This window comes from Danio rerio, chromosome 21 (assembly GCF_052040795.2).
Source record: "Danio rerio strain M-AB ecotype USA chromosome 21, GRCz13ab, whole genome shotgun sequence".
NCBI lineage: Eukaryota > Metazoa > Chordata > Actinopteri > Cypriniformes > Danionidae > Danio > Danio rerio.
Window position 1 is genome coordinate 42563568 of NC_141041.1, and position 27773 is coordinate 42591340.

The 27773-nt window shown below is 35.6% G+C and overlaps 4 protein-coding genes and 1 non-coding gene across 6 annotated transcripts in view; 3 read left to right on the forward strand and 2 right to left on the reverse strand.

The window, feature by feature from the left end:
- The window catches only part of prrg3 (proline rich and Gla domain 3), a 303812-nt gene that overhangs the window by 139717 nt on the left and 136322 nt on the right, over positions 1-27773 (reverse strand). The window lies entirely within an intron of this gene.
- On the forward strand, positions 1250-5068 carry pgrmc1 (progesterone receptor membrane component 1). Its single transcript, NM_001007392.1, has 3 exons — positions 1250-1547; positions 2579-2734; positions 4371-5068. The coding sequence occupies exons 1-3, from the start codon at positions 1259-1261 to the stop codon at positions 4463-4465; spliced, it is 540 nt and encodes a 179-aa protein (NP_001007393.1). The 5' UTR covers positions 1250-1258; the 3' UTR covers positions 4466-5068.
- Positions 6983-7092, reverse strand: trnal-caa (transfer RNA leucine (anticodon CAA)). The gene is made up of 2 exons: positions 7055-7092; positions 6983-7028 (listed from the first exon to the last, which is right to left on the reverse strand). It is a non-coding gene; the product is annotated as a tRNA-Leu (tRNA).
- cox7b (cytochrome c oxidase subunit 7B) lies at positions 7318-8519 on the forward strand. The gene is given in 3 exon segments (NM_001130602.1): positions 7318-7551; positions 8121-8242; positions 8330-8519. Coding segments are annotated over 3 exon segments (336 nt in total). The 5' UTR covers positions 7318-7412; the 3' UTR covers positions 8405-8519.
- Positions 10673-27069, forward strand: pgk1 (phosphoglycerate kinase 1). Of its 2 annotated transcripts, NM_213387.1 has the most exon segments (10): positions 10673-10802; positions 12572-12622; positions 13608-13763; positions 14374-14518; positions 17663-17766; positions 17869-17988; positions 20637-20751; positions 23794-23973; positions 24071-24248; positions 26346-27069. In NM_213387.1, coding segments are annotated over 10 exon segments (1254 nt in total). In that variant the 5' UTR covers positions 10673-10737; the 3' UTR covers positions 26486-27069.

A 27773-nucleotide genomic window follows, 5' to 3' on the forward strand; every position in this document is an offset into this window, starting at 1 on the left:
TCCTGCATAACTAGAGAGGCTGCCGTTTCAAGGCCACAGTTCTGGGACCAAAATTCCAGAAGGTCCCGTTATTACACCAAAGAAAATTGTTTGCTGTTTGTTTAAGCTACTTACTTAATATGATCTGAAGCAACACAATCTTTGAGTTCTTTGGAACAACTTAATTTTTTCTTATTCCATCCACTTCAATTTGTAAAAAAAAAAAAACAACTAAGGTAACTTAATTTCTTCATGTTGTCTCAACACAAACCGATTGTGTGGCCCTAACCCAACCCTCCACTAAACCTAACCACCATCCCCTCTACTGGACGTATCAGGAACAACGGGTCCTGGAAATGGGATAGGATATTTCCCAGAAACATTTTGATAACATTTTACAATGTTATACATGATACATTATTAGTATTAATATTGTATTGATACATTACAGTATTATACAATAATACATATTGTCACAATTAATATAACAACATTATTTATAGCCACCGTTAGTTATATTATTTTAAAAGAGTGGTCTCAAACTCATTTCCTGGAGGGCCGTAGATCTGCATAGTTTAAACCCATTCACCTCACTTTCATCTCTTTAATAGTCTTGAACAGACACCTTGATTAGTTGGATCAGTGTTTGATTAGGGTTGAAAGAAAATTTCCTTGTTTAACATTAATTAAATCCTCATATAGATTATTAAAAGTCTCTATGGTACTTCAACAGTCAACACATAACTAAAGTAATTCATAAATACAGAACTTTAAGATTAAGTGCATGACAGGATATGACAGGATAATAAATGTTGCCATGAAACAGAATATATATATATATATATATATATATATATATATATATATATATATATATATATATATATATATATATATATATATATATATATATATATATTTTTTTTTTTTTTTTTTTTTTTTTTTTTACTTTTAAACTTAAAGTTTAACACAGTTAAACAATAAATTGCATAAATTGGTTGTCATGACATAAAGATAAAAGGGGGTGTCTGAAAGGAACTTAATGCGGTTTACAGTCATTGGGTTTTATTAGACGTTTTTAAATAAATACTCAAATGCAAATGTAAATATATATAACAGCTAACTTCAACCCCATCGCAAAAACTACACACCCCAGAACATCCACCTCGACTCTGATTGGCTGGCGCCTCACCATTGTGTGTTTTTGGCTTCTGTGATTGGTGCACAGCTGCAGTCGACGTCGAGCCTCGATGTTCTCACGCACAGTATCAGAATCGAAATGGCTGAAGAAGCAGTCGAGCAAACTTCTGGAATCCTTCAGGAAATTTTCACGTCGCCACTGAACATCAGTTTGCTATGTCTTTGTTTGTTCCTACTTTACAAAATCATCCGCGGAGACAAGCCTGCAGACTATGGCCCGGTTGAGGAGCCGCTGCCCAAACTCAAGAAAAGAGATTTCACTTTAGCAGATCTGCAAGAGTACGATGGACTGAAAAACCCAAGAATCCTGATGGCTGTCAACGGGAAAGTATTTGATGTTACAAGAGGGAAGAAATTCTACGGTCCAGGTATCAACTTAAATATCTCAATCGAGAGTGTGATCTCAAACTTATCTCAGCTGCTTGTTTTTGTTTGTTTGTTTGTTTGTTTTACGAGGAACTTTTTTAAAATTACGCGTGAATAATCTATTGTGTTTTATTAAAATAGCATTGATTTAATTACTGACACGCCCTTTTGTGTTGCATGTTTTATGCCTAGTCATAACTGCTAAACACTTCAAAACTATCATGTTAACTAGTAACACGCAACCTACAGAAGTGTGTTTGTGTTTGCATTGTTGTTAGACTAGCACCAAAACGCTGTTCTGGTATTTTCTTTCTTTTAGTAGCTTTTGTGCACACTTTTGCAATGCCAAATCTGCTGGTCATCAGTGAATGATTAACTAAACTCGGATAAAGGTTGACACTTCATATGTCCACTAGGCACAGAAACAGTTCTTCATCCCAGATAACCATACCACATATTAGGCGTGTGCCGATATAAGTTTCTGACGGTATGATAACCTTGGATACAAATATCACAGTTTCACAGTATTGTGATTACTGCTCTTATAATATGTTCTTTTTAAATGTCTGGGGGAAAACAACAACTGTTTTCCACCATTGATCACAACATATTTTATTTTAAGAAACGTTTGAATTACTTTGGAACAGTAAACATGTCAGGTACTAAATAATTAAAATAAATCATTGACTTCTGCTATCTTCATTAGTTTCAAACACAGATTTTTTTACCACTTGAAAGTACATCTTTGGATATCTTTCATTTTTTGCATATAAATATGCCACTGCACTGTTCAGGTCCATAACTTGCTTGGATGTTGGTGCATGTAATGATTTGTTTTTCAAATGTTTGCTAAATCAGGGGCTGACCAGTAGATGGTTCTATGCTGCTGGATATACTGTTGCCTTAAAAAAAGTATTTGACAACATGTAAAAATACTGCAGGAATGCAGATATTTAAATTAAAATCCCATACCTTCCACATTTATTTGGTAATATACTTGAAAAGCACTAACACTCATTTTGTTCACCTTCAGAGGGCCCTTACGGAGTCTTCGCGGGCAAGGATGCGTCCAGAGGCCTGGCTACGTTCTGTTTGGAGAAAGAGGCCTTGAAAGACACTCATGATGATCTCTCCGATCTCAATGCCATGCAGCAGGAGAGCCTGAGCGAGTGGGAGACCCAGTTCACACGTGAGTTGAAGGACACTTCACATTTTGCACGTTTGATTTTCTGGGCCAGAGGCCTGTTATACAAAACTAGCTGAACAAGTTTTAGTTTGCACCAATCCTGGGTTTAAGTAAGCAAAAATGCAGCTTGACTTTTTATCAGTCTCTGTTGCAATGATATTATGGAGCAGCTGAGCCAGAATTGGTTTAAACTAAACTGAAACCTAACTGGCTAGCCATCTAATCCAGCTTCATGGCACAAGGCCCTGATCTAGAGCAAGTTAGGAATGTAGAGCAAGCCAACCAACCCAACTTTTTTGCGCCCAGTTTGAGTTTGCTCAAACTAAACCTGAACTAATCTCAAATCGGCTTTGTTTTGGGTTAGAGAATGCAAACCCAAACTGGACCAATCAGCTGTGAGTAAAGTGACAAATCTGATTCAATAAAGCCAATCTTTGTTCCCATACTTTTTTTTAGCTCCAAATTAGAGCCTTTTCACACCAAAAGTATTTTTGTTGCTAATGGTTATTTGAATTATACTTAATTCATAGCTTAAGGTGTTTTCACAATGCTCAATTTGAACCGTCTGTATTAACTCAGTTTGTGAAAAACTCTGGAGAGCATGCACCTGAACTTGTGAACAGCCAATCATTTTAATGATTTCTCAAAGGAAAGTCAGTGCAATTCACTTCTTTGTTTAAGTTTTGTAGAGATCATTGTCAGAAGTATAATGCATTTAAACTCATTTACAAGGCAACAATAAACATTGCTGAGCAAGTTTAAGAGGGCAACTTAAATAGGATATTATATCAATCTTCTTTTTATAAAGTTCACAAATGCCTCAAAAGACAGTCATTTTAGCAGCTTTAAACTTTATGTAAACATTTAAATGTGAATTAATGTTAATTCAAAGCCATTATTGGTATTAGTTGACACTATAACACATTTAAATAGTTTTGAATTAAGTATAAATACATGTAATTCATATAATTAATAGCCACAAAGATACTTGATGTAAGAAGACTTTAATTTGGAGCCAACAAGATTCATGGGGACTGGGAGTGGGCCTAATGAATCTGGTATATTTAACACTTTACTCACAACTAACAGCTTTACTCGGAGCTCCAGTTTGGGTTGACATTCTTTAACCCAGAACAAAGTCGATTTAGTTTAAGTTCAGGTATAGTTTGTGCAAGTTCTGAATTTTTGGGATAATGAAAGTGGGTTGGTTGGCTTGCACTAAATGGCTAATGTGCTCCAGAACAGGGGCCTGTACCATGAAAATGGATTAGCTGGCTAAGTTTTGGTTTATTTTGCACTAATCTTGGGTTTTATGAAGCATGAATACAGCTAAAATTTAACCGTTCTTTGTTGCCATGGTAATAAAGAGCAGCTGAGCTTCCTCCGTAGTACCTAAAACCCAAAATTGGTGCAAACTAAATTGAAACTTTACCAGCTCACCAGCTAATCCAGCTTCATGTATTAGCCCACCTGCTATGGAGCATGTTAGCCATGTAGCGCAAGGTACCAAACAAGCACCAATCAAAATCAACCCACCTTCTTGGGCCCAAAAATTCAGAGTTTGCTCAAACTAAACCCGAACCAGCTTTGTGGAACAGGCCGCTGATGTGGAGTAAAAGCTTATTATTTTCCTTCACAGAGAAGTACGATTACATCGGGAAGCTTCTCAAACCTGGAGAAGAACCTACAGAGTACACAGATGACGAGGAAGTCAAGGACAAAAAGAAGGATTAGAGCGGACCCAAACCATGACCTAGTTTTGTTGCCGTCTCTTGTTTTGTCTGATGAACATCCATGTCATTTCATGTACATCACCGTGACCTTAATTACCACGTCACATTTATAAACAGAATTTCGTATCACTGTATTCTTAAAACAATTGTTATATCTACAACAACTGTGAGTTATAATCATGTCTTAAGGAGAACTATTGGGTAAATATGTTCATCGTAGCCCTGCAGGAATATATATGGCTTGCTGTAAATACGGGACACAATTTCTCACGCTTGTTATTTGTTTGTTTGCTCCAGATTTTTAACTTACCAGAGAACATCTAAACCAAATACACTAAAACACACTAGAATACTTTTAAATGAGCGTCGCATTAAAAAAGGCAAGAGATGTCATTCAGGAGGGAACTGTCTCAACGGTTTCCCTGAGTTAGATTAAAACTGGACCGATACTAAAGAGGTTGTGATATGCTAGTCTTAATATCTGCTCAGGATGTTTGTAGATTAAATGTAATGTAACATTCCATAAGATTATGTTTTCAGCTTTGTTACCGATACAAGTATTTGCAAAACACCTTTTCTGTTCATTATTAAAGATTGTGATTTATTACCATTGTGCTTTATGGATTTTTGATTTAAGAGCTCTAAGTTATCAACAGGATCAACTTTGTTGAAAAACCTGTTGTATTTTTTGAGTCTTTTACATGCTTTGTCTGATTGATAGATAGATTTCTTTTAGCTCGTATAAGAGCTTTTAGTCTTAAAATGTCGATCATCAGATCATGCACACATCTTTTTGCTGTGAAATCTTGTTTTTTTTTGTTGCTTTTTTTTGCAGTGAAATATGATTCTTAAAAAGTAAACAACTTGCAAAGTTGTTGTCAATAAAGATTTGAAAATTTTCTGAACTGAATCAACTTCGGTTTAACTATGCCTACATATACTGTTAAATAACTCATGTTTAAATGTGTCAAATATATAATTACAGAACTTTTGTGAGATTTTTAAATATCATCTTATTAAAATATATTATTGGTAGGATAAAATCAAATGTTTGCATGCATTTTTTGTTAGTTTGTGGCCGCTTGGTGATTTTCACTATTAGAATTACCATGTTTTATTCATAACTTACTGAAGAGCAAAATAGTTGTTAATAGTAACATTTTTAACATGGTAATAATAAACATTAAAAACAACATGCAAATAAAGAGCTATCAGCCTTTCGATTTTATTATTATTATTATTCATTATTTTTGCGACCCCTGGGGTGATTACGTCATATTAAAGATACAGCAATAGCGTCAAATGCAGCACATTGGTTTTATAGCCCCTGGTTAACCTTTTTGACATCTTTACAGCACTCACATATACAATAAATAAAAGCCACAACTTAACATTAAGTATAGTCTTTGAGTGACGTTCTCCAAAATTAAACAATGAATAGATTTGGGCCTATTGGTATGTGTGCACAGTTTTGGGCAAGTTTTATATATTTATAACCACATCAGAGAATATTGGGGGTCACGACCCAACTAGCTTAGCAGGTAAACCTCACTTCTCTTACCTCTAAAGGTGCTCTAGTGCAGGGGTTCCCAAGATTTTCAGCCCGCGACCCCCCAAATAACATAACAGTTACTCGTGAGCTGGCCTCCGTTAAGCTGGATTTTACCTCAGGTGTGAGCCATGATCCGTATATCGGCCATATTAAAATGGAAGCTTGTTTCTGGTGTGGAATTAAAAGAAAATCTAAAAAGCTATTGCATTCTATTTTACAATTCTTCTCAGAATTTTGGCTTTGCTTCTCACAAAAGATTTAAGAATATCGGAGATTGCAGAATATATACTTGAAATGTGAAATATGAACTTGTGTAAACGATTGCAATCCTGAGTTTAGGCCTGTATATAATAATTTTGCATTTATTGCTGAGTTTTCTCAGACTCAGAAATGTGAGATAATCTTACAATTGCAGATTATAAACTTAAATTGCTAAATATAAACTTAGGAGCAACAAGTATCATTTAGTATATGTTGAATTAAATAAAAAGTTCAGAATTGCAAGATATAAACTCAAAATCGCAGAAAGAACAGAAAGGTGTGAACTGAGAATAAAAGTAAAAGTCAGAATTGTGAAATAAATGTTATTTTCTGCAGTTCTAAGTTCAAAATTATGCACTTTGTCTCTGATTTAAAATTCAGAATTTATAAAAAGATTTTTTTTATCCCGTGACAGAAAAGGGGAAAAAAGGTCTTCAACAATATAAATAATCGTTTTTTTTTTAATCCTGACTCTCGTTTAATTAGTCATGTTTACCCAAAAAGCCTCTTCAAAAAAAAAGCATCCTCTAAAATGAAAAACCAAAAAACTAACAAACTGAGTGTTATAATAATGACAACTTGTCAGATTACAACACTGAAAAGACCAGATGGATTAGTTGGTTTCTTACTAAGATTGTAGACGTATGTCTTAAATATAGTTGTGTAATTAATAACAGGTCATAAAAATCTTAGAGAAAAGGTATGTGTCAGAAGTGGGATTCGAACCCACGCCTCCATTCGGAGACCAGAATACCCGAATCTTCGGAAGGGTTGAACCTTGAGTCTGGCGCCTTAGACCACTCGGCCATCCTGACACGCCTGAGGAGTATATGTGATACACAGGAATTTATATGTACTGAATGGGGAAAGTACATTTCTTATTGTTAGAAAGTTACATTGTTACATTGTTATTAGTTCTTTCAAACAATGATAACATCGTAAAACCACGGAACAGTTTATCTAACTGGTACAACTGGAATGCTGGTTCCGTACTCTACAGATGAAAATAATATGTCAGCATATTGGTGTAATAAAGTATAGGTAAGCGTATTTGACAGCCAGTCTTTTAGTTTTAGTTTAATGTTTTAAAACATGTTAGGTTGAATTTAAAATTTATTTTGGTAACCTCTCGCGCATGCGTACAAGTCTCGACCGCTCATTTCCGCTCTGCCATTTTGTATCTGCCATTCAGTTCAAGGGTATTAGCACGCACAGTCAGTTGTACCTGCACATAAACATGTATCGCTTTGCCAAGGCTGCCCTGAACCTCAGCGGTAAGTTAAACATTTCATTTTAAGGGCTGTAGATTTTATTTTACGTAATACTGAGCAGCGTCTGTTTTAGGTTGTTTATTAAACTGTGTGCTATTTCCCTGTAACGTTATGCTAAAGCTAATTCAGTTTTGATTTAGTACGTTACATCCATAATTAATAGCATAGTATTTTGTCACCTTTTACTATTTGAGACGTTTTGTTTTCATTTAGTCGTCACATGTATAACCTTAACGTTACTTAAAATTCGTCTTAAACCAAATAACATTATAGCCCAGAAACAACACCTAGTTTATTGACTAACGTTACTTCAACATTGTTAAATAATTATTACACTGTCTTTTTCCAACGATTTGTATTTCATACCATTTTTTCTATCATATTTAACTAGTCAAAGATTAAATGTATTCTAGTACTGGTCTGCTTTTAGTTGCAAGTTTGCATTCATGCAGACTATAATTTGAAAAACCTTAGTCTTTTTTAGAGTGTATTTCAGTGTGTTTAATATGACTTTGACTAGTCAAAAGTAAATGAACATTCATTTTAATTCCCCTTTTTTTCTTTCACAATAGGTCAAAGTGCCCGTCAGGTGGCTGTTCGACAGAAGTCTGATCTGAGTCCTGAATTTCATAACAAGTATGGAGCACCTCTGCTGATTGCTGGAGCCACATTCTGCACAGCTGTTTGGGCATATGTAAGAGAGCACAGACACAATCCTCAAAACAAGTACATCTTATTTATGTGTTTTATATGCGATTATGTGCTCTTTTGCACTTTGCAGGTGATCACTTCAACAGGCATTGCATGGAACCTGTCTCCTGTAGGCAAGGTGCAGCCCAAGGAATGGAAGGAGTGATGAATGCATTTCCCAATGTTGATCGAATACTAGGAAATACTGAGTGACGTTCTGAACTTTTCCATTTTGCGAATGGAGACCATTTTCACCTAATCTTGTTGCTGTCTTGGCATGTCTGTAAAAAATGAATAAATTATAAATCCTAATATTGCCATCTTGTTTTTCCATATCAGACTTAAGTTATTAATTTATTTTTATGTTATTTTGATTTGGTCAACTATCAAATGGACTGTCCTAAAGACAAAAAAAGTGGTGTAAATAAATCCCATTCAAAACTGTCAAAAATAAGCATTCCACAAAAGGGTTTTTGCAGCGATACCAAGAACCTTTCAGTTAACAGTGTTTAAAAGAAACTTGTACCAATGAAAAACATTTTAACTATCTAAAGAACAGTTTCCATTTTAAAGAAAGAATATTTTGATGGATGTTAATGGCTCTTCGTTGAAGCGAAACTGCTGAGTTGCAACCCTCCAGAAATTGAGTTTGAGACCTATGCTTTAAATTAATGATAACAACGTTAATGTCTTTGTACAGTCTGACTGTTTCTCTTTAGTGCATTATCAGGAGCCACAGGCATTAATTTGGTTTGGCCTATATGTTTTTGTTGTCTCTCAAAATGTCCGTAGTCTGGTTAGTGAGTCATTAATGACCATGTTTCCATCAAAGTAAACCTTTTAACCCTCCTGTTGCCCTAAAATCTGCTAACACTTTTTTTTCCCCACTGTGGTCAATTTGACCCCAACAATTTAAAACGTCCAGAATATTTTTATTTTTTTGCCAAAAGATTAGCGTCAGGTAGTTGATGTCCTTTTGACTCTCTGAAATACACCCTGCCAAACCCCCACTTTCTGCCCCTTACACATACAGAATACCTATTGCATTAACTTAGACAAATTCTATATTATAAAAAGCTCACTGTTTCATCTAAAACTCAAAAAGTGTGTGTGTGTGTGTGTGTGTATATATATATATATATATATATATATATATATATATATATATATATATATATATATATACACAGTTGAAGTCAGCATTATTAGCCCCCCTCTTTATTTTTCGCCAATTTTTGTTTAACAAATTTTTGTCAACATATTTCTAAACAAATAGTTTTAATAACTCATTTATAATAATTGATTTATTTTATCTTTGCCATGATGACTACATAATATTTGACTAGATATTTTTCTTAACCACGGTAAATAGGTTAACTTGGCATGTTAGGGTAATATGGCAAATAATTGTAAAACAATGGCTTGATCTATAGACTATCGGAAAAATAAAACTTAAAGGGGCTAATAAATTTGATCTTAAATGGGTTTTACAAAATCTAAAACTGCTTTTATTCTAGCTGAAATAAATAAGAATAAGACTTTCTCAAGAAGAAAAAATATGATCGGTCATACTGTGAAAATTTCCTTGCTCTGTTAAACATCATTTGGATTAGGGGGCTAATATCTCTGACTTCAACTGTATATATATATATATATATATATATATATATATATATATATAGTGGTTTTATTGGTACTTTTTGTACTAATAAACTAATTTTGAACATTTTATTGGTATATATTTTCATATATAACATGAAAAGAATCACAATTTTTTTTTAGCAAGGACTGGAACACAATTATGTATGAGGTTTGTTTGACACCAAGAAAATCAAACATGGTTTGCTGGACATATATTGTTTAAAGGGACAGCGGCCACAAAGTGGAACCAGACCTTCGTCAACGGTGATGTGGAGGCCTGGATTGTAAAGAAAATGCAATTACTGGACCCACTTGTCCCATACATCCCGTATTGCTGCAAGTTTGTAATGCTTTCCTCTGCCTTATTTTTTTGACCCCAGAGAACACCAATGTGACAAAATCTGTTCAGGGCATTAAAATAATATGCAAATTTTATGTTTTCTAATTTTTCCATATAATATTAGGAAAAGTCATTCAATTTGAAGCAAAAAAACAATGTCAATTATATATGTACATACGTTTAACATTAAATTGGGTCGAATTGACCCCAAGGATAATAATAGGAAGGTTAATATTCTGTAGAAACATCATGGAGTGATTGACAAATTTCTGATCTCAAGATAGGGGGCAGCAAGATTGCAACACGTTCTATCATCAACGTTCAACATCCTCTCAGCTGAGCATATTGATTGACAGCAAGCACATCCAATTGCCGCTTGTTATAGAACCGCATACTTCAACAAGCCCCGCCTACCATGTGTGCATCAGCATCAAGCTAAGGTCATTCTCATTCGGGAACTTACCCAGCACTGCACCACACCAGCCCGGGAGAGTTTTGAGGCACAAACCACAGGCAAAATGTCTCTTTCGAACAAACTTCATTTGGACAAGGTGGACGTGAAAGGAAAGCGGGTAATCATGAGGTAAGTCTGAATTGTCATTCGCGCATTCCGTTATATCTACCATTCACTAATCACAATGTTCGTGCTTTTCATTTAAGTTACGTCGTATGCCCTTTAACGTAATACAGGGATATAAAAGCCAGCTTGAATTGTTGGCGTCTCTCAAGTTTTATATAAATAAACGCCGTGATGTTCAGTCATTGATAACCGGAAGTGTATCTGTCACGCGTCACGTTTACGGGATTCCAGATACGTGCAGGATGGCAGATACACTAAATACACGTGCAAACTTTTAGTTAATACCCTTCTTATGTTGGTGTTTAACACATAAGTTACCCATAAATATATTTTTAAACATTTCTCGCCATTGTTTTCTAGACGTTGTGTAAATGACTTGGTAAAATGACACCAGCTCAATTGCAAATGTCAAATGTTAGAGGGCCTTTAGGCAGTTTATTTTTTTATTCTTACCGACGACCAGTACGTTATACAACATCACATAATATTTTATAAAGTCTTTTAAACGTGTGCTAACGTGTTCATGCCAGTGTCTTTCATGTTGTGGCGTGTACCAGTGTTAGTAATGTACATGAATCAAGACTGTATATATTATGTTCTTCTAATCTAAACGACATCCACTCAATAGTTGTTATAAATTACTTTTGGTATTCTGAGCACAGTCAAACAGGGTTTAGCCTTTGGCTGAAAGTCCATACTGGCATACAGTCCTGCCCCGCCCACTGTCTGACACTCTATTTAACATTTTTCACATTAATATACATAAATACCTGATTTAATGGCATTTTAGAGTAAGTAATGTTCGCCATTTTTTGAGGGTGTCACAATAAGTCATTCTAAATTTCGATCGCAACACGTGGATATAATTCGTTCTGCGTCCAAACTGAATATAGTCAGACATTTATATTTATAATATTTTACAAGCTGTAGCAGCATCATCATCTAGACCAGTGACTGTTTTTACACTGAAAGCATTCGAGTGCTGGATTGGGCTTTACAGTGTTACGTAATGCAATGTAGTCATGGAGACCATGTGAACGTGCAGCAGTGTGTGTGCACCATACAGAGGTTTTATTGGTTAATGGCAATTTACAATCTTTTTTATATAACAACAAAGCATAATATTTTATTAATCTTTAAATTTTAATTCAATTACAGATGATCACTTTAAATAAGCATTTAAATATATAACAATCTAACAAATTAAAGTTAAAGAATATTTAATTTAATTTTCCTTCAGTCCTTTTATTAATCAGGGGTCGTCACAGCAAATGCCCTTTCAGCTGCAACCCAGTACTAGGAAACGTTCACACACGCATTCACAAACAAGTACTACAACCAGTTGAGTTTATTCAGTTCACCTATACTGATTGTGTTTAGTCTGTGGGGAAACCGGAGCACTTGGAAGAAACTCATGCTAACACGGGGAGAACATGCAAACTCAGTCCACACAGAAATGCCAACTGACCCAACGGGGACTCAAACCAGCTACCTTCTTTTTGTGAGATGACAGTGATACCCATTGTGTTGCCCTAAATTTAAATTATAAAATTATGTATGGTGATATTATCGCCATAAATCACACGCATCACACACCGTGTGTATTTTTATTTATATATTTAAGGATATAGAGCAGGGGATGATTTTCTTGTATCACTGCTAATATTTTATTTAATGCAATTTGAATGAGCAGTTTAATCCTCCAATTATATATTATGTGTAAATTTGTGCATCTAATCCAGTAGTAAATACCTGTTTTTTCTTTCCAATAGGGTGGATTTCAATGTCCCTATGAAGAACAATGTGATAACAAATAATCAGAGGTGAGATGGATACATTTTGTTTCTAAATTTCGACAAATTATATCTGGGTCCAAGACGAGACATCCCATGTTGGGATCTGCATGAATTGATATGCACAAAATGATTAAATATAAATGTTGGACACCTTAATGGAATTAAAATGAATGTACTTTGTTTCAAGTAATATTTGTTAGCATTATAACATCAACATTTGTGAAATAATATTCAGTTAGAATTCAAGAAAACAGAATTTTCACAATGTAGAATTGTTAATATTGCTGATTTATTAAAATGTAAAAAAAAAAAAAAAAAAAATGATAAAGCGTCATACAAGTGATTGGGTTAATGTTAATGGGTATAAGAGATCAGATAAGAGATATTTATTAAATTTCCAAATATGAATTCTTATTTAAAGGCTGCATTGTCATTTTTAGATTACCATTTTAGATGACTATTCTTTATTTCTATTAATTAATTAATTTGTTTATTTAAATGTTTTCTAAAACATAGTCAATGATATTTATCTTGAGAGACTAGTATTTTTAAAGTATTTTTAAATGTAAATCCTTCAAAAGGAGTAGAATTTTATCAAAAGTGTTTTAGATCTGTATATTTTGTTTCATTTATTGTTATTTCTGTCTTTTTATTGTAGAAAAGTGTTATTTGTAAAGTTTGTCTTTTTCCTCTCTCTAAAGTCAAAAATTAAGTTAATTTTATTTATTAGTTTGATCAATTCCAAGGGTTTACTTGAATTTAAATGGTGTGTGAATTATGTTTTATGTACATTATGTGAAGAGGAATATGCTATTTATCAACTAGTAATGTTTTATTTTGTAAAGATTATACTTTGCCTTTTGAGTTTTTAATGTAAAAAAACAAGAACTTAAAGTCTGAAGTCATGATTTTGCTGATACATTTTTAAGCATTTGTCCCAAGTGTATATAACATGCATGTGTTTTGACACTGTGCTACAGTATTTGTGACTAATTACTTATGCTCTCATTAGAATCAAGGCTGCAGTACCATCTATCCAGCACTGTTTAGATAATTGTGCCAAAGCTGTGGTCCTGATGAGCCACTTGGGCCGGCCTGATGGAGTCCCTATGCCAGACAAATACTCTCTGGAGCCTGTGGCTGCAGAACTCAAGAACCTGCTGGGAAAGTAGGAGAGCTTAATGTAGACTTGCAAGCCTACACGTATTGCACCATCAGTTAAATAATGTACATCTGTTTGACTGCACTGATGTTGTATAGTTTTACTACATAAACATTAGAAAAGTGTAGCAGATTTTTTTGTCAGTGTGACATCTTAAAAGCAATGCATTTTTAAAGAGATGTTATGAAGGAATGACAACTTGCCTACCATTTACTTATTCTCAAGTAGTTCTAAACATGTTTTATTTCTGTTAAACTTCTTGATATTATGAAGAAATTGGGAAAACTGTAGCCATTGACATCTATGGTAGGGAGAAACTATGGAAGGCAATGGCTGCTACCCTTCAACATTCTTCAAAATATCTGATTTTGAGGTTAACAAAAACAAGGGGTTGTTTGAGTAAATGAGAACAGAATATTCACTTTTTGGGGGGAGAAAATCTAATTGAATTATTTGTGGTCTTTATTGTATTTTATTTTTAATTGTTTTAGTCATGAAATTAGCGATTGTTATTGATATGGCATAAAAATCTGAAATGATTTGATGAGTAATTTTTGGTTGAGCTCTCCTTTTAAGCTTAGTGCACGTTTAACAACATTTTAAATTGCATTTCTAGAGACGTTCAGTTCCTGAAAGACTGTGTGGGTCCAGATGTGGAGAAAGCCTGTGCAGACCCTCCTGCAGGATCTGTCATTCTGCTGGAGAATCTGCGCTTTCATGTGGCTGAGGAGGGCAAGGGCAAAGATGCATCGGGTAACAAGGTCAGTGCATCATTTAAAAAAAAATAAAAGAAAAAATAATATTTACTGCCCCTTAAGTGGTTATAAACTTTTAAAGTTTACTTTTTTTCTGTTGGATACAAAATAAGAATGCGAAGAAAGCTGAGAACCTAACCACTGATTTTTCCATCCGCTTGTTAAGTATAGAATACTTTTTGGGGTCCAAGCCGCTACTCCTTTGAATTGAGAAAATATTCTTTTATGACAACTTTTTTGTCATTTCACACATTAGTGTGAAATTTATGTAAAATCATGGTGTACATGAGAGTGGAACATTTGAAATGGATCAAAAAGGTTTTTCAAAATTATCCTAAGACAATAATGAGTGTTGTTGAACAGATTTTGATCTACTTACTAATGCACTGTGTTTTGTACAGTGCAGAATGGATCCACACAGTCTGAAAATAAATCAGGAAGGAACATTTTTTTTTTTTACCCATTTAAACAAAATGGGTAACAATTTTAGAGTAACCAAGTTGAAAATAATCAAAGCATGTTTGTTGAGTGGAAGTAATATTACAGTTGTAGAAACACAAATATTGTTCAAGAGCTTTTGTAATCTATTGATAGATACAATTTGACAAACAGAATAGAAAAATAGCATAATGAGGGAATTTCATAGTCTGAAAAATTATGCTTTTTAAATTCTATTTGCTGTAACGCTTAAAAAAGAAAAAGAATAGAAATTCTTTCAACGCACTGTAACCATGTTTTTCAATACATTCATTCTTCCAGCGCCACGGCTACATTACAGCTTCTCAGTCAAAACAGTTTATTTTTTTAATAGCGGGTAATAATCGCACCAAAACATATTAAAAGGTAAGTGAATAATTACAGCGCAAACTTTTCTGTAACCGTAGTAGTGCTGTGCGTCATTTGTTTATCCCTTTAAGGTTACGTGCTGATTGACTGACTGACAGATGAAGTGATGCGTGAGGCCAGCAAACATGACGTATAGCCGATTCGCTTTACTTCAGGACGCATTAATATCACTCTGTAGGTCTATTAGAGACTCATAAATATTCCTAGCAAATCTAAAAAATGTTGGAGACATACTCGTTACATAAATGCACTAAATCGCACTTCAGCAGCGTTTATTTGAGAATGCACAATAAGATCTGCGTGCTTTTGAAGCGGCTTATATATTTGAGGGGGCGTGCAAGAAGTTTTGTGCACGAGCAGAGGAAATCGGTGGGCAAGCAAAAAGATCTGCATGCTGTAGGCTATTACATAAATGTGATCTTGATTTCTAATACTGCGCTCACGACATTTGTCATTGAAATAATGGCACAGGTAGTTGGCAGATCTGTGTAAACAAGGCCTGCCGCCATAGCTGGAAAAAATCCAGGAGAAAACACTTCTGTAACATCACAATTTAATGACCAGGCAAATCCCGTTAAGTGGCTATAATATAAAATACTCCTACTTTTGCATCATGCTACATGTTATGATTTAATTTGTGTTTATCTAGACTGTCCTAATATATTACGAGATCAGCAAGTAGTGTACAATTTGTGTGATTTTTGTTTTGTCATTTTACAAATTAAAATATCGCTACAGTGCAACAAGTGCACGCTGCGACTGTTAAAGGGGACTGGCGGTGAGTGCATGCAGACATGCTGTACACAGCTGACCTTTTGACATTTGTATGAAGGCCATGTGTGATCAAGTGGCTTTTCTGGGCCTCAGAGCCCTGGCTGGAATGCATGCTGGGAAGGGCAGGAGACCTAGACTGAGGACTGAGAAAAGCAACCTGTTATTTGCTGCCAACAGACTGCAGTGAATGAGCACTTGGCATTTAGGCATCTGTGTAACCTTTCATTCACAGTAGTTCGAAAGTCATGAGCTCTGAAGACGGCAGTAGCGTAATCATAACCGTATGTAGGTTACTCTTGTTTCTGAGGTCTTACTGTAACTGGGCCTAAAATACTTTCGGAAACTAAACCCCTTTTTTGTATAAATCAACTTTATATATATATATATATATATATATATATATATATATATATATATATATATATATATATATATATATATATATTGACACACACACATCTGTTGGTTTACACATTAATTGCAGTATTCTTTGATTCGTCTGTGCTATAAAACAGCCAGAAAAAAATATTTTTTCCAAAAGGCTTTGCTGAATAAAAATGATCAATGCACATTTTTAACATCAACATGGCACGAGTGTTTTGATATGAATGCATACAAAAATTTGTAACGTCTTCAGGAAAGTTTGTTATTTGCATTTAAAATCAGCCTGTCTGCAGTTTTCCTTCAGACCAAAGCAAAAATCAACTTGAATATATATTCTTTTCCTTTGAGGAAAATGCCACCACACATGGTGCAAATCCTGGGACATACTAAGTTGATATTGATCCTTTTTTGTTAATTTTTTAAAATTTAAATTATTATTTTTTTGACTGAACTAACACCAACCAGAAGACTGCAGCTACTTGAAAGAACATCTTATGCAGCTGCAGAACGCATGATGCCTTTCCATACCAGCAGGTGGCAGTATTTGTATCATTCCACGAATGGAAACCTATCCTGAATCTGTGCTACAAGCATACTAACAGCGTTTACTTGTCATTTTTACCGCACTTTTCACTTTTTTTACAGCACTTCACAGTTTGTGTTTCCTCTGGACAGTTACTTGGTATTATCAAGCCAGTTTTTGTTCTTGTGCTTTGATTTGTAGCTGAACAGCCAATAAGAGTGTTCTCGCTTTCACTGACACCCATTCTGATAAATTGGGTTAAACAAACTAGCCTAATAGACACTCACTGACGACTGACCATTGTCTTGCTGTGTCTTTACTATTACTCTTTGAACATTGTTTGTTTGTTTTAGCCAAAAGCATTCATTGCATTGACGAGTGGCGTGATATTAGGGCGGACTTATTAAACTAAAAGCAAGTTCACATCAACACAAAAAGTAAATGCGTAATGTTAAATTGTGTGAAATTTTTAATTCCGGGATTCTGCTGCTTCTGCTTAATCATATTTAAAAATCTAAGTGAATCTTTCTGAACATTCGTGTCTGTGTTAACATGCGTTGTTTACATGTTATTTTTTAACTGCCTGAAAAAGAATGTAATTTTTTTTTATTTTCTATTCCCAGACCAAAGCAAGTCAGGCAGAGATCGATGCTTTCCGAGCCTCCCTGTCCAAACTGGGTGACGTATACGTCAACGATGCTTTCGGAACTGCACATAGAGCTCACAGGTGCTCTAAACCTAAATAGAGAATCTTTTTCTGTAATAGTCTTTAAAAATGAAGTTTTCATTGTTTTTTTATTTAAATGTGCTGTCTAATGCTTTGCTGCAGCTCTATGGTTGGAGTGAATCTCCCTCAGAAGGCTGCTGGTTTTCTGATGAAGAAAGAGCTGGACTACTTTGCCATGGCCCTTGAGAAACCACAGAGGCCTTTCTTGGCCATCCTCGGAGGGTGAGTGTTAACTGAGTGATCTGGTAGCTTATTTTAGTTTTTAAAAATAGATATTTAGCTGCCTAGCTGACTCTTCGAAAAGACCTATCCTACTTCATTCCATCAAGCTTTTTAGTGTCAGCCATATCACTCCCCTATTAGTTGTTCATTCCGTAAGGAAATAATTTCAGGAAAAATAACATGCTGATTTTAAACAGAAGCAGACACAAAGGTGTGCATACAAGGGGAAATATTAAGGATTTGAGTGCAACACGAACTGGAAAACGAAATTGATAGATTGAAGCTGTAGTCTACAAGGAGAGTGATGGCGAGTTTGTATCATTTGAAAACAATTAAAATATTGCATATTGATTCCAAGTGTGCCGCAAGCCTACGTTCGAGTGAAGGTTTCGGCCGTTAGATCGCCCCCTGGGGGCTGGCTGCAGTACAAGTCATAAAGCCCGCCTCCTCCGTGTTAATGAAGGAGACTTGAGCCCAAATAAAAAAAAATATTACACTTGCAATAAAATGTCCCGAAAGATAGTTCTGGTCGATTAAGGCACTGGTTATTGTGCTGAAATAGGTGCAGATCTTCATTTTTGTAAACAGTTTGTTTTTAGCAGTAATTCAATGCTGGGCGTGTCATCGTGATTGACAGCTGTGATTGAAAGTTTCTCAAAGCGCGGCGTTTGAGCTTCGGCAGGAGACTGAAGTAGACTGAAATGTTATTATTCGATTTCTGTGTTATTTTACCATGACAAAATGAGCTCAGCAGTAAACTATAGTTTCTGACATACATGATCCTGGTGGAACACTATTTATTCGCTAAGTTCAGGGCTTTTTTCGGGCTTTATTAGTTTGCAGATACACGCCTAGCCACCCAGATAGCAAAACACAGTTCCGGCTAGATTCTCGCCTGCCGGAGACTTATCTCTTAGAGCTCAGACTGACTACCTCTGCTGGACCTACTCCGGATGCCTGGACTCACTGCCCGATTCCAGTCCGAGTCAATCGAGCCAGATGCGGCGGCCGAGCGAGCAGGCGCTGCCGCATGCGAGCCGGAATCAGCCCGCGACGCCGCGAGTAAGTTATGCGCTGCGGCCTGGAGCTGGCGCGATTAAATATATAAAACCCTCATATTTGTTAACGTTATTACATCCATTTGTGTTGATATGACAGCAAACGCATGCTGAGAAGTTCGGGGGGCGTAGTTGATTTTACATAAAGCGTTTGATTGGAAGCTCGACTCCGCTCATTTTCGCGGCTCCTCCTCTGGCTCCATCAGACAATCCTTCTGCGCATGTCTGGCTCCAATTTCAGCAGTCTTTTGCGACAGTTTGTGCCCGTCAAGCAGGCGTTTTGCCCTCAAGGCGTTCAATGGGAAAAAGGGCTGTCACGTCGTCCATATTTTTTACAGTCATTGATTGATTCCCTAACATGATTCAAATCTGCACACAAATGCTGACATCTCAAGTAAGACAACTCTAATACACCTATGAAATCTTAAAGATGAATACATTGTTGGCTCTCCAGGCTGAGCAGTTTAAACTTTTTCACATTGTCTTCAGTCCTCAGGTAATTCTCTGGTTATGTTGTCGTGTCAAAACTCCATAAATTACTTTATGCTAAACTCCTTCCTGTCTTATAACTGAAAAGATTAGTTTGTTTTTGTTCTCGAGTCCTCAGCAAGTAATGTCACCATAGTCTTAATATTAAACGCCATACAAACATATCAGTTTTTTACACTTCTCTAGATTTCAGGAAAAGATTATATATATATATATATATATATATATATATATATATATATATATATATATATATATATTGGCCAACCTTTCTGGGTACCTGTTGTCTGTTGCAGGTCCTAAACGAGCACATTTTCACAATTTTTCCCTGTTAATTGCTGGGGGATCGCCCAAATTGAAGAATAAAAAAAATCTTTCAATACATTTACACCTGTATTTGGTGTTGTGATTAATGCATTTCAGTAGCATATGTAAATGGGGTATAGAATGCACTTAACGACCCTTTAAGAAAGCATCAATGGCAGCCCTGGAACAGATGGGTTTATCCTCTTATGCAACAGCAGGATGTGTGACAGTGCCCTTCCTGCGCTACTGTTATTTAAGCCTTGCTTCCTATATCTGGCTGCAGAAAGAATTAGATTAATTTTGGCATATTAGAGTTCTACCATTTTTAAATTTAGAGTCTTGTTGATGAATGTTGAAGTTTAGTTATAACTGTGCAGGGGGTAGTGGTGGAACTCACTAAAATCAGATCAGTGATGAACCCTTTCGATGCACATGGCTAGCAGAAGTCAGAGTCCAGGCTATTGCACAACATGCACACATACTTTTTTTTTTCCCTCCTGATAACATCCACTCCTGCACATTCATTGGCCGTTCCTCATTTGCAGTGGTGGCTGAAACAGTTCATTTCTCAATAACAAAGTTCACTTAGTGAATTGATTAGTTTTGTAGTTCACAAACAGCTTTTAGCATATGTCTTCTTAATGTGTTCATTATAGTGCACTTCCTGCAAATTCTCAGAGTTGGAATTTTCTTACTGTCGTTCCAAGATTTAAGTGAAAATATTATAATAACTTGAGATGTTGCATGAGTGATTTTGAAATGTTTTTGATTGATTTCTTTGCTTTGATTGTACAGGGCCAAGGTCAAAGATAAGATTCAGCTGATCAACAACATGTTGGACAAGGTGAATGAGATGATCATTGGTGGAGGAATGGCCTTTACCTTCCTCAAGGTTCTCAAGAACATGGAGGTGAGCGACAGAAGGCTTACAGGAAGATTAATATCATTTCATTGCTGAGCATCTTCAGAAGTAAATTTGCTACATACATTTTACACAGTTTTTAACCTCTGGGAGATGGTCAAGAAACCAGAAGTAGGTTCAATCAGCTTGGAGTTTGTTCAATATTGACACAAAGATGAGAGATGGCCCCTATTGTTCCTGTAGGTTTTCATTATTATTATTATTATTATTATTATTATTCCGTTTCTTTCCAAATGTGAGTCAATGGGAGCCATATGAACCGTAAGTAGGAAAATGAAGTTCGGCACAATTGTAGTGGTGGTCAAAAGAAGGTAACTGACCGAATTTGGAGTACCACCAGCAGCCCAAACTTTCAACATTAAAACTGTTATAACCTTTTAGTCATTTAAGCTAGAAAAATATAACCTGGTACAAAAGATTTCACTGATCATGCGGATTCAAACCAACACTGTACATTAAAACTCCGCCCATTACAGTAGTGATCGTTTTGAAAGGACAGTAATACATTTAGACGCTGCTTGTCTTTCAAAACTAAATCAATTTTTCCCAGGTTTGTCTCAGGTAGTCTATGAACTGAGCCACACAGAAATGACTGAATAGAATTTTAATATTCAATTTTGTTCAAAAGTTATGATATAACAAAGTCAAAAAATTTGAAAAGTAAAATGTGATCTATCTGTACAAAAATCAATATGTGACAAGTAAACCAGAACTTTAAAGACAGTGCCACCCAGCGTTCAAGAGATATAACATTGTTAGCCAAAATAGTCAATTATATAGAAAATGACATCTAAATTTGGATTTCTTATTTTTTTATTGGGTCCTTGATTTATGCCGATTCCAATGACATGATTTGTCTTTTTTTTTTATCGCCTGTCAGGCAATTAAAAAACATGTCTCTACTCCTCCCACAAATCTTTAAAAAAAAATTCTAAATTGGCTACAAACGATGATTGGACTAAGACGCACAGCAATAACTGGGCAGATTTTTAATATTTGCTTCCATCCCTGAGACCTCTTTTTCAGAATTTGACCATGCAGTATGTTTGAAGCTCATCAGGCTCCGCACTGTTTGAAGCTCATCAGGCTTCGCCTTGGATTTGAAGCTCATCAGGCTCCACACTCCATTTTAAATCTTACTTTTATATGTTAACTATACAAGTTAATAACAAAAATTTTTACAAGTTTTAAATTGTGTGAATTACGCAATGTTTAAAAAAAATTCTTAACAAAATCCAAAATAAGCAAGAAGATTTGCATCAAGTCTTTGGGCCTGTAATTGCTGCAGGCAGCTAGATTTACATTTTATTACTGTTGAAAATTATTTTAAAATGTATTGTGTAGATTTAAAAAAATAAAAAGATTTTTTAAAAGTTTAATAAATGAAGATCATGGAAACTTTGCAAAAAAGTCTGGCACTGAATGAAACTAATCAAAACCAAATAGCTTTTTTTGGTCAACAGTGAAAACATCTCACCAACCTGAACCCACTGTGAAATTTGGAAAACAAAAGCCCCCGTTTCAGAAAGGATGTTAAGTGAGAAACTCTGGGTTTTACATTTCAAAATGAAAAGTTTGTCGAATAACTCAAGCCCGTTTCTGAAAGAGAGGTAACTTTAGATCCGAGTCTGTTACCTTGGTAACGTATACTGTAAACCTTACCTGGTCAGGAGCAGGTTTTATTCTTTAAACTCTGTTTCTGTTGGCCTCTCCTCCCCTTTTTTTTTTTTTTTTGAAGACGAAGCAGTATTACTCACCTTAGCCTTACTTTTCCACCCACCTTTTTTTATGCACATTTGGATATGTCAAGAGCGTCTGTTCTCCGTGTCTCATGGTTTAAACGCCACCACACGTTCATTGTGTGTCTGCATTTTCCTCTGAGGTGAAAGTCGTTTATTAAATAAAGAAAACATTCCCATAGCTTCCACTGCCGTAAATTCTGTTTATATTGTTGATATTTGGCGCCAGTTAATCAGGAAGTGACTATTTTGTTCTCTTTGATTTGTTGGATAAAAAAACAGTTTTGCACATAGCATTTTTGGATGGAAACGTAGCTACATTGCAGTCACACAAAGAACAAAATCCTGTACGCGAATGGCTCAGTCTTTTTAAATGAATAATTAGCTGTTTATATTCAGAATGTCATATCACTCTACCACCTGATCAATTAAAAGGTAAACACACAAGTGACCTTTAAAATCTATTAAACTTAATTTTAGAAATGTTATCCTAAACTGACTGTGTAAAAGTGAGATCCTTAAGTTAAACATTTCCACTAAACATTAAGCTAAGGTTATATGCAGTCTTGTTTTGTCAAATTTGTTGTAGAAACTATGCAGTATTTAAATACTTTTAAATACTTTTCTCATTTGCTATAACTTTGCATGAGCACATCAAATTCAACTGGAGAATGAAATGCTGATCTTTTTTTCAGATGTTGTCATAGTGATTTGTAATATCTGCGCTCCATTGATAGTTGATTGACCTAACTCAGATCAGCTATTCTGAAACAGAAAACTGTGAGTTTTTAATCTCTTAGTAAGTTAACTAAGAGTTTAAGTTAAGCTCTGAGTTTGGGCCTGTTTCAGTAAGGAGGTTCAAAGTCTTATTAGCCGTTTGACGTGGAGTTTCAAGTAGTTTCGAAAATTTTTGGATGAATAAATAAATTGTCGAATACCCAATCAAAACATAGAAAGGAGTACAAAATTTGAATATTAAGTTGCAAAGAGGCTTTCAAACTGGTCTACTCTTAAGTGGCCAGTTTGTTTGACAATGAAGTGAAACTAAATGTCTGCACAACAAACTTTCAAAATGACAATTGGTTTAAATTTAGTACATGAAGTTAACTTATTTTTAGAGAATATCATGATTGTTCCATGTTCAGATGGCTCAATTGAGAAATTTTATTCAATTACAGTAATTGGACATTCTTTTTTGCAACTGAAAGTTTAGGTCATTTAAAGGTTGTATATTTGTAAAAATATCTGCTCCGTTTCATATATAATATATTTCATATATTTTTGTGCTCAGATCGGCACTTCCCTGTTTGATGAAGAGGGTTCCACAATTGTGAAAGATCTCATGGCCAAAGCAGAAAAGAATGGTGTAAAGATCACACTTCCAGTCGACTTTATCACTGCAGACAAATTCGATGAGAAGGCAACAACAGGGACCGCAACGGTAGCAGAAGGTATTCCTGCTGGCTGGATGGTAAGAAAGACCAATGCTCTATTATTTGAAGCACATAGATCTTGTCTTCCTGTGAGCAGTTATCAGAAGAAACCATTCTGGTCATCTTCACATGCAGGGTCTAGACTGTGGTCCTGAGAGCTCAAAGCTCTATGCAGAGGCTGTGGCCAGAGCCAAGCAGATTGTGTGGAACGGACCCGTTGGCGTGTTCGAGTGGGACAACTTTGCTCATGGAACCAAGAACATGATGGACAAAGTTGTAGAAGCGACCAAAAATGGCTGCATCACCATTATCGGTGAGAATTAAGTTTTATTAATTGTGGCAGGTTATTTGGATGCACGAGTCTAAATGTTAACAATACATTAAAAAAAAATATGTACTTCTATTAGGTCTTTTTTTTTTTTTTTAATTCTATGGACAAATCCAATCTGTTCTGAGCAACTTTCAAAATCAGAAATGTATTCGATATCTGGACATCTGACCTACGTTCAAATACATGTATCGTGTCCAAATATCATGTATTAAATGCATTTGTTTCAGTTGAGATTACATAAAAAAAAAATGCTAATTTCAAAACCTTTCACAGGACAGGACCTTTTAATCCTTTCAATCCACAACAGTATTTAATTTAACCATGTTGGCAAGAAATTATGGTGCCACCTGAGGTGAATTGTGTAAATAATTGTAATTTTCATTGGAATTTTAGAAGGGAAAAAAATTGTTCAAGCGGTCCTTTTAAAAACTGAAACTGCCTTGTGCATCAGGCCTGAGTGGTGAACACACCAGAATAAACAGGATATGGATGCAACCTAGAATTTTCAAATCAGCGAAACGGCGAATACCGTGTTTTGGTACACTTTCTTTTACTTAAAAACAAACATAAATTCTTAGAAGTGCTTGAAATAAATTTTCATTAATTTGTTAATAGGTTTATTATAAAAATTGTCAAATACTTGATAAAAAAATCTTAAATTGCTAGGTTGGGACTGGAAAGGCATCCGCTGCGTGAAATTTTATTCAGAGCGAACTCGCACTATGTACAGTTGCCTTGAACCGGGCCCAAGCACGCTTGTCCCCTCTCCTGTCTCCCCCGACGCCCCGCACTCGCATAACATTCGGGCCTGAGCACGCTTGCGTCATTGATGTTGTGCTGTTCAGCAAGCCCTCTCGCTCAGCATAGTGGAGATTTCTTTAGTTATATCGTTTAAGTTGTTTGAAATGCAGTGACACACAGTCAAATATTTCGCCGAACAGATCAGCCACTTTTGACGCTCCTAAACAACCATAAAGTACTCGTGCTGCAAGAATTAGGAGGTTTGCTGAAGGTGCAACTCTGTCTGTAAGAATAATTCATTAATCCATATGAAAATATGGATTAATCCCTTAATCCCTTAAAAGTCACGGCTCGCTTTAAGTTTCGGGCTTAGGCGCGTTTTGCTCTCACACACAAGCGTACCGCACCAAAGCCCAAGTGAGCGCTTAGAGCATTCACACTTCTCAGATGATTTAGGAAACTGGCCTGGGCATGGTTAGGATAGCATAATGTTAGTAGCCCCTCACACTATGTTATTTCGATTTCGCTTTTACAATGTAGATTGTCAAAGCAGCTTTACATAGAAGTTCTAGTAAATTGAAACCTGTATCAGTCCGGTTTTCAGAGTTAAAGTTCAGTTTAGTGTGGTTTAAATTCTACTGCTGAAAGTCCAAAAACTGAAGAGCAAATCAATCTATGCACAGCTCTACAAGTGCCAAACCAAGCAAAGAACAAAATAAAAAAGATAAATACTTAAAAATCTTAAATTGAAATGTATGAATGCATGGTGGCTCAGTGATTAGCAGAAGCACTGTGGCCTCATAACAAGAAAGTCACTGGTTCAAGTCCTGGCTGGGCCAGTTGGCATTTCTGTGTGGAGTTTGCATGTTCTCCTCGTGTTAGCGTGGTTTTCTTCTGGGTGCAAATGTAAAACATAAGCTGGAATAGTTGGTGGTTCATTCCACTGTGCTGACCCCTGATGCATAAGAGACTAAGCCGAAGTAGAATGAATGAAATTTTGTACAATAACACTGACAAATAATACACATTTTAATCATTATTTCAGAATATTTCAATATTACCAGTATTGAATTAAACGTGTTGTTTTTTGATCATGGCTGTTTAAAACTGTCCTTTTTTTAAAAATAACTTTAACATAAATATTCACTGTATGTGACATGTTAAGTACAGTAAAGCGAGAACTCTTGAATTACACTTGCATTTACTTAACTTCATCTACGTTTGTTCAGTTTGACAACAAAGAATTTAACAATGCCTGAGGTATTGTCATCCGTTAAATTCCATTTTAGTTGCCACCATAACAGTATAACAATTGGCTTTTGTTTCTTCCAATTTCAGGTGGGGGAGACACAGCTACCTGCTGTGCCAAGTGGGACACTGAGGACAAGGTCAGCCATGTGAGCACAGGGGGCGGAGCCAGTCTGGAGCTGCTGGAGGGTAAAGTGCTGCCCGGTGTCGATGCCCTCAGTAACGTATAAGTGCTTCAAGGCTCTTCTGCCAGAGGTTGAGTGATCGTCTCCCAAGAAGCTGTCATCCTTACTTAGCGCTTTGTTCAGCACTTCTGTCACCTCTTGGGGATGCAAATGACAACTACTCCACTCTCTATGAACGGCCAACAGTACATGCTAGACTCTGACCCATACTCTTTCAGTTTGCTTTTCTTCTGTCAAATTACTTTAAGAAGTTTCCATCGGCAAATGGCTGACGTTGGCAGCAATTAGTTGTGATGGCTCTATTTGAGAGATGGGTCATTTGTTTTACCGGAGTAAGTGTTAATGTGTGTCCCACTTGTAGTCTGAACGTGCGCTTTCGGTGTAAACGGTTGTGTTGTAATTCTAAAGTTTATTACCTGATATTTGTGGCCTTCCCACAGATGTTGAGTTGTTGTTGTAATACTGTAGACACTTTCCTCCCCATAATGCACTTGTCATCCTCGACCTGCAGCTTGTGAGATAGATGTTTCGCACTGGAATTTTAATGAGGGGCTAATGTTAGACCCAGACCACCTGTCGTAAAGTAAAAACTAAAATAATAATAATTAAAATACATATTATAAAAACTGTCTTTGCTTCAGAGTCATGGTTTTATTTCTGCACACAGTTGTGTTAATGCAGGGTTTTTCAAAGTCTAAGACAGTGGGCCTCCCTTTTGACACAACTTATCCATTGCCCCGACCCCTCCCCTCCCAAACACACACACACACACGCGCACATATATATATATATATATATATATATATATATATATATATATATATATATATATATATATATATATATATATATATATAAACACAGACAGATGTCAGACTATTAACTCAATTTTATCATCATTTGCATGAAAGTGCAATTATTTACAGAGTAATAACAAGTATTTTAATATAACGTTTTTAAAACTAGGATGATGGTTCAATATGAATAGAACAGATCCAAGAACTGTCCATCCCAGTCAAAACAGTCGAAGTTTAGCGGGTCTCATGCTGTCATTAGCCAAAATATCTTGACAAACCACATATAAAGATCATGGTTCGGGGAGGCCCGCCTCACACTTTGAAAACCCCTGTGTTAAGGTATTGGCTGTTTTGGACTGGCAAGATCTTCTATCATTAACCGTTTCTGCATTAATTTAGTATGTTCATGTTTGTACCATTGAGAGCCCAGCTCAAACAAATATTTATTTTATTACAGTACTTACCATTTAATTATCACAGGTTTACATAATATTCTGAGTTCATTTACTGTCCTTGAAAGAGATGGTCCACCTATT

Coding starts and splice junctions, on each gene's coding strand:
- pgrmc1 (NM_001007392.1), top strand. CDS start 1,259: ATGGCTGAAGAAGCAGTCGAGCAAACTTCTGGAATCCTTCAGGAAATT. Junction 1,548..2,578: donor GAAGAAATTCTACGGTCCAG/GTATCAACTTAA, acceptor GTTCACCTTCAG/AGGGCCCTTACGGAGTCTTC. Junction 2,735..4,370: donor GTGGGAGACCCAGTTCACAC/GTGAGTTGAAGG, acceptor TTTCCTTCACAG/AGAAGTACGATTACATCGGG.
- pgk1 (XM_087299475.1), top strand. CDS start 17,873: ATGGTTGGAGTGAATCTCCCTCAGAAGGCTGCTGGTTTTCTGATGAAG. Junction 23,974..24,070: donor GTATTCCTGCTGGCTGGATG/GTAAGAAAGACC, acceptor CTTCACATGCAG/GGTCTAGACTGTGGTCCTGA. Junction 24,249..26,345: donor TGGCTGCATCACCATTATCG/GTGAGAATTAAG, acceptor TTCCAATTTCAG/GTGGGGGAGACACAGCTACC.